The sequence below is a fragment of the Primulina eburnea genome, chromosome 17, assembly GCF_022965805.1.
Source record: "Primulina eburnea isolate SZY01 chromosome 17, ASM2296580v1, whole genome shotgun sequence".
Classification (NCBI taxonomy): Eukaryota; Viridiplantae; Streptophyta; class Magnoliopsida; order Lamiales; family Gesneriaceae; genus Primulina; species Primulina eburnea.
The window spans coordinates 25,622,207-25,629,763 of NC_133117.1; the positions used below are offsets into that span (position 1 = coordinate 25,622,207).

At 35.2% G+C, this 7,557-nt stretch overlaps 1 protein-coding gene across 4 annotated transcripts; it reads right to left on the reverse strand.

Annotated features, from left to right (window-relative positions):
- Positions 1–2,183: 2,183 nt before the first annotated feature.
- On the reverse strand, positions 2,184–7,254 carry LOC140818617 (protein root UVB sensitive 5-like). 4 transcript variants are annotated; one of them, XM_073178644.1, is made up of 15 exons: positions 7,038–7,196; positions 6,899–6,958; positions 6,196–6,273; positions 5,966–6,066; positions 5,391–5,449; positions 5,110–5,156; positions 4,952–5,030; positions 4,803–4,875; positions 4,543–4,632; positions 4,094–4,153; positions 3,885–3,998; positions 3,604–3,664; positions 3,413–3,531; positions 2,964–3,056; positions 2,184–2,888 (listed from the first exon to the last, which is right to left on the reverse strand). In XM_073178644.1, exons 2-15 carry the CDS (start codon positions 6,912–6,914, stop codon positions 2,658–2,660), a joined length of 1,221 nt encoding a protein of 406 aa, XP_073034745.1. In that variant the 5' UTR covers positions 6,915–6,958; positions 7,038–7,196; the 3' UTR covers positions 2,184–2,657. The 4 variants fall into 4 exon arrangements, with proteins under 4 accessions (XP_073034745.1, XP_073034744.1, XP_073034743.1 ...); XM_073178643.1 differs by having other exon boundaries at positions 6,196–6,279; XM_073178641.1 differs by having other exon boundaries at positions 2,185–2,888; positions 6,196–6,353; positions 7,038–7,254.
- Between the last annotated feature and the right edge of the window lie 303 nt (positions 7,255–7,557).

Sequence of the window (7,557 nt, forward strand, 5' to 3'; positions counted from 1 at the left end):
TACACTTACTGGACGACTGGATCTCTTACTCACTCAGGCTCATATTGCTGATGCCAAAAATGGGGAAACAGAAGGCATAATGGAAGCACAAGGAAGAGGATCAGAAGAAGGAATGATTGGAGAAAATCAAGCAGAACCATCCCACAGAAATCACGATCCTCAGGATAAGGAAACTCTGTTCCGAGATATTGGAACAGATGACTAGGATTTCTTGCTGTTTTACAAACTCTGATCAAACTGTTTATTTACTTATTAATCATCTGGTTTTAGTTGCTATCTGCTTTATTATTCATTGTTACTAACTTCCAGGTTTTGGCATCACCGCAAGAGGGAAATTGTTAGACCTATTTTATTGTGGTGATGAAAATCAAAACCAGTAGGAATAACACCAACCAGAATATAATGCAAAGCAGTAGCTTTTGACTCGCTTTTACCAGAAGCAGTACTTTAGTTAGTGCTCAATGGCTTAGTATAACAGTAGCAGAACTTAGCCTTACCGGATCAGTACTTAACGACATTTCACTCAATCGTTTCTATCTTAAATGTTACCGTTATTTTATCTAGTACTAAGCATTAATTGCACCATTAAGTGATGTACAAGTCATTTAATTCGCTTTACCCTTTTTGGTAAGAAACATGACTGATTGTGTTGAAATATTTTTGCAGGATCCTTTTAAGGAATAAAGCTGTTTCTATCTGAAATCAAAAGAGCCGTTTTTGATTATAGATGTTGGATTCAAGTTATCTATATATATGGATCTAAACCATTTAGAGAACAACGCTGATCATCTTATCTATCCAACGCTACGTTGAGCAACCGCGAACCAATCATCATCTTCTAAGCTCAAACTTGCAGAAAATCAGTACACGCTTCATATTATACATCTGATCTTTGGAGATCATTTTGTACTGTTATTTCTTCATCTCTTCAAGCAAAACACTTTTACTATTTCAGAGAAGAGTTTGTAAAACTGAAAAAGAGTCTTTTCCAGAACCTTGTTGTATTTAACTATTGTGTTGAGTTACTAAGAGTTTAAGTAGGCCAAAGATTAGCCCTACTAAAGTGGGTGTGTACAAGTGTGTACTGTAAAAACCAAAGTCTTTTAGTGATACCTTCTGGAAACAGAAGAAGGGGAGACGTAGAAGACTTTATCTTCGAAATTCCAGAAACAACTACTGTTTCATTGCCTACTCTTATTACTGTTTTCACCTTACTCCATCGGATCGTTTCCGTACTTGTTATTGTGATCTGCTGGACTTACACTCGAACAAGAACAGCTACAATCTCTAACATGATTCTAGCACCCTTTGCAAAAACTATCGTCAAAAGAGTAGAGTTTATTCACCCTCCCTCCCCTCTAAACTCCACATCGATCCACAACAATCTATTACCTATTATTATTTTTACCTATATAAAAGAGCCAATTTTTTTAGAATTGTGATTTGTCTTCCAAGTCCTTCATTAATTTAAATTGTGATTTGTCTTTTATGAATTGTTGTTTTGAACCAAAACATTTTGATGATGTTTTATGTTCCTTTATGGCTTTGTGATGGCTTTATATTCCTTTATGACTTTGTGATGGCATGAGATGATTTATCTGGAATTAAATTTGTTCTCTCTTATAACATTACATGTAGAGCAATTATTATTACATCAAGGCAAGCTTTAAAAAATTGTAAATAAATCAATAAAAATCATGTTGCAATTGTTTCAATTATTTTACCAAAATTACCAATGTGTTTGATTGCACCAATTGTGTGAAGCTGAATATCGAGATCGTCCTAAGGTATTTCAACTATAATTAACTTTACATGCTTAAAAACATTTAATTATCTTGTATACTTTTTCACAATTAATTTTCAAGTACCAGATAACAATGCTGGTCCAAGATGAAAATGAAATAGCTAGGGTGACGTTGTTCGAAGAGGTTGCTGAGACATTTATTGGTTGCTCCACAAAAAATAATTGACATGCATATTAAGGTGAATTAAAATATTTATTTGAATAATATTATAATAATCTAATACATATTGCCAATAATGTTTTTTTATATTATGAATATTCAATAGAAAATGGTTCTTTCGATTTCACTCAATATAATTGTATTATGTTCACTTATTCATTACAACGTTTATTCACCACGTGCAACGCACGTGTTACTTGCCAGTACATGAAAATATATAAATCTACAACAGATTTGTGATGGAGAGGGGAAAAATCCAAAATGCATCTTCCCAAGAAATGGTAGCCCAGGAGGTTAACCTTATAATTCAGTCACACCCCATGGAGGAGGAACTTTACCAAGATACTGATGCAATGGATAATGTACCTTCAAGGACGAATGGCGAAAAGGCTGCCGCCGCATCATTGAAAAGCAAGACGTGTTAAAACAACAATGCCTAAGGTCTCCTTGGAGTCGGGACTCAGCTTCAAAGGATAGAAAAGCAGATTAGGAGCAAGAATGGACCCAGAAACTTCAGAGGAGTATGGTGAATAGGATGAAAGAGGGCGTGACAATGAAATTCATCCGGTGAAACTTGAATTTTTAAAACATGACGACACATAAGGTGATTTTTGTTGAAGGGTGGCACTATTCTGTCCGCCGTTATCAGGAGTGTGTTTTCAGATCGCCCTTGCTGAATTGAAAGTGAAAGGATCACAAAGTATGGTGTTCCTGTACTAAAATTTCTTTCGGCACTTTTAAAATTATTTGACTTGTATCCCATCCAGATGCTTCAAGTTGTAGCAGGAAGTCATCAAACCTAGTATTCAATTCCATCAAGCTTTGCCCGAGATGATGGAAGGCGACGTCTGATTCACTCCAGTTTTGATGGAGCCAGTATGATTGCCACACGCTTCGCAACACGGATACACCTGTAGCTCCTTCCTGGAGAATAAAGTAGTTTGATAAATTATTGATATTTTTAGAAATTTGTATGCAATCCTATGACTGCATATATACCTTGAAGGACACAAAGACCTCAAATTCTGTTTGATGTTGGTTCAGAACAAGAAAGTATTTCTCTTCTGCATAAAGTTTATGAAGCATCCTCAACTGTTAAAAGCAAATGGAGAAAATCAACCATTTGAACTCTGGCATAACATTTTTAATCAGTTCATCGTAATTCTATAAATATAAGTTCACAACGACGAGAAGAAATTGATGTTGGATTAAAATAAAATAATGATCCATCTGAATTGGAAGATTGGATTTAAAAATTATGAATTCCAGATAATAAATCTCAATTACTACATTGAAGTAAGAATTCGAAATCGATCACTATGATAAAAAAAGTAACTCAGAATCATAGTTTGTGGATTTGTTTGAACGACTTGAAATTGCTTCGTTTCAAAATCCTCAACCGAAATGCAAATTATGAGAAATTTACTACTGAGAAAATAATATCATACCATGAAGCCACGTCTCTCTCCGGTGATCATCTCTTCCAAGGACACGCCAAATATAATTCTTGGTTTCATAAACCTTTCCCATACTAATATATCTTCCATCTTGTTACAGCCATTGATTCCTGGCAAGAGAGAAGCTTATTTATCCATCCAGATAAAATTGCCAAAGTATATAACACAAGAACAAAGCTTACCTGGAACTTTCCGGTGCAACACATGCGAATTTACCAGTATACGAGCACGCTTAAGATTTATCTGCCAAAAAATTATGTAAAGGATTTAAATGCAACTAACCAAAGAGCAAAACGGTGAATATTTTCTTTTGTTAGTCTCCCTTATTTATGACAAAGATACAATAAAAGCCTTTTCAATATAGTTTAAGGAGTTTAGATATAAAAAAAATACATTTTATGAATTTGCATAAATATATAGACTCGTTAACATCTATGCTTAAGCATGCAGAAAAAATGCTTACTGTATTGAACCACAAAACAGAGAGGGACAAATAGCGCAACCAAAGGTGTAGCAGCTGCATGCCCAGCCAAGTTAATGTCATCGTAGGATATGATGACGAAATACCAGGAGTATCCTATATTTTATTTTAATTGAAATGAATGAAGAATGAAATTTCAAGCGAGTGGAAATTGATATCAAGATAAATTGGTATCCAGGTACCCTACATACCAAAGCAAGTATTCCTAGACCTAGTCCAACTAGCTCAGCAGCTACTTCCCAAACTTCTTCCTGCCGATTTTGGCACAAAAAAGAAAACAAGAAAAATATAGTGAAATTACCCAGCGATGGAATTAGTTCTGTAATTGTAGCGTTACCTCGATTTCCATAATTTAAAACAAGGAACAATTATAATACATAACACAAAGACTTCTTGCTGATTGAATTTCACCACAAAGGTATATGAAAATCCTATCATAGTTGTTTCCAGAATCTTAAAAGGTTTAAAAGATTAGCGAACTGGTATTCAACTCCTCTCACTCTTTCAAATAACAATAAACAGCAAGCATGTAAACAAAATCAGAGACCCATAAAGAGATGCAATCAGAGGACCTATGCAAAACTTAAATCAACAATCTAAGCCACACATTTCTGATAGCAAAAATATCATAGCGGCCTACCTTTGCGGAGACCTCTCCCAGATTTCCTGAGATTGCAAAATGGTTTTGTATAACCCGGAATGATGGATCTCTTAGGCCCCTCCCAACAGCCTGCATAGGCAGGAAGTATGGGCATTACCATTCTTCTCAATATGGCTCCATTTTTCAAAAAACAAACGGGGCAAAAATTCTTCCAAAATTTTGTTGATGCTGGAGTAGGGATGCTGGGATTTAACAAATTATAAACACTTTGGGTAACCCTTAGAAAAAATTTACTTTACCTTTGCAAGATTACCTACTGATGCCAATGACAGGAAATAAGCAGGATATAACTGGGTGCTGAGATCAAAGATGCTGCAACAAGAGTTCATATTTGCATCATAAAGAATGATGAAACAGCTCTTCACACTTCAAGAAGTAGAATTCAGACCTTCCTACACTACCAATGAAGTCTGCATACAAGCGCCACTGTTTAGGATCATTGTCAAAAAGATTACCAAATCTTCCACCTGACAATAAAGAAGCCATAAACACTCAAAATTTCATATCAGTGGTGTCCTTTCTAATGGTGACAGTAGATATCCCCACCAATGAATAATCGACCAAGAGCACCAATGCCATCCTTAGACACCCATCTGCAGAAACACCAACAAACCTACATTAATGCACTGAACTCCTGCATTTTAAGAGAATAAAAGTGTCTTTCACATCCTTAAAAAATATTGAGCATAGAAAAAATGTAAACCAATAGAGCAGGGAGATTACCATGCCGGACACATAATAAAATAATAAATTAATGTTTGGATGATACTAAAGTAAAATGAAAAACTGCAAAAAACAGCTCATTTACTAAGAATCGTAAACTATACCTGACTGTGGCAGCAGCAGCCGCTGCAGCGGATCCTGAAAATGACCCTATTCCAATAGCCTGTATTAACACCAAAAAATTTCGAACGGTGAACATTGAGTGCAGAACGGCAATAAAAAGTTCGACATTAATATCAATGACTTAATTGGAAAAAGCAAAAAATATTTAAAAAATGGTTGATGCTATAAAATAATATATGAGCACGATAACTTTTTACACAATTTTAGGAAAGATATGCAAAGACTTTACCCATGACATCCTCCGTGTATACAAGGAAAAATTGTGCCCCTTTATTGGTTTTGAAGAGTTGAAAATTTAGAGCCACGAATGGATTAAAAGGAATATGAAAATTGAAACAAAGTTTCTGTCAGATTTCGAGACGTAACGAGATCAAAGCTCCACTATAGTCCAACTAAAACTTTTCAGATTTGGTTCTATAGTCCAACTAAAACTTTTCAGATTTGGTGATATTCCATTCCATACACTAGTGAAATAAAGAAGTCTTGGAATGTTTGCTGATTTTTTACTAGGCAACATACCCAAGCAGAATTTACGGCCTGAATTAGATTCACATGCCTTTAAAAGACTGGAAGTGACCAGCGTATGACAAATCCATCCTGTCACATTTGTTGGGAACTGAAGCAATATGTAGTCCAAGTAATCATCTGAAACAGAATCTGCAGGGCAACTCGAAATATAAAATCAAACACATTGTAATACCCAAAAAGTTCTCATAACCATGTAGAGACATGATTGAGCGATGACATTTAAGTGGGCACTTAAAAGGAAAAGATATAGCATATCACCAGGGAAGCCAGCAGGCAGAATGAAGTCCTTAATAATTGTTGGAAGCCAGCGTAGTTCTGAGTCATGTTCCACGAAGGCTGAACCTTGAAAAACACTAGTTTCAGGTAAACGTTCGCCAAGGATTGTTTGAATCCTTGAATCACTCTCTATGATATATCTGATTGTATACATTCATAAAAAAAATTGCTCCATCAAAACACGATTACTGAAATACTCTAAAATAATGACAAGCTCAACTTATTAGACTCCAAGCTAGTACCATTAAGTACTACCATCATCCCATATCGCATTACAAAAAATGAAAAAAAAATATGATAAACCTACATACGACAAATTGCTACATCAACATGCAATCACAAAACCATGCTAGCTAAACTTACTAGACTTTCAAGAAGTTAGAACCTTTCGGAAGTATTATTACGACACACATTACAAAAACAAAACTAAAATAAATCCATTTAGACAGCAAATTGCTGAATCAACACGCAGTTAGAGATACTATGAAATATCAATGCAAGTTAAACTTACTAGGCTTTAAGCATTAAGTGGCATTTAAAAATACTACTGCCATACACATTGCAAAAATAAGAGAAGATATATCTGAATACAAAAACAAACAGATTGCTAAATCAGCATGGAATTACACAACTTCTAAAAAATCAATGCAAGCTAAACTTTTTCAGGCTTTCGGGCAGTGAGCACCTTTTGGAAGTCCCATTTCCGTATTTTTCCAGTAGAATCAGGCGTGATTGACTTTCCTCACTGCGACCAATCAGAAAATTCAATAGAATCAGACTTTGTAGACAGCTGAATCGGAACTGTAACAAGAATCGATTCTTACTTGGAAAACCGGGGGCCATCTGCTCCGGCTGATGAAACCGGATAACAGGACACCCGGAGCCTCTCAAATCTCGCCGGAGTCGACTTTCTGCCGCAATCAATGAAGAAGTTCTGGTGAGAGAGCCGCAACGGGGAAGCCATTTTCAAGAAGATGGTGGATGAGGGAGGGATGGGAGGTAACTTGTAAGTACGAATTCGCGGCGAACACAGTCTGAATACTTGCTAACCCGTGGACCGAAATCAGATTCGACTCTAAAAAATTATCATTAAAAAATATTAAATAATAAATTATGATGAAATTTTAGAATACTTAGTTAACTTCAATTATTTTAGTTATCTAAAGATAAATTGGAAAAATTCCAGAAGCAAAACGGTCATTTTACATTTGAAAATGTTATACGTCTTGACAATGCTCTGAATACTGTAATAAATATTAAAATATTTTATTTCAAATACTTATGAAATTTTATGATGAAACGTTAACGTTAAAAGTGTTAGGTGAGTTTTTTTTAAATGAGGTG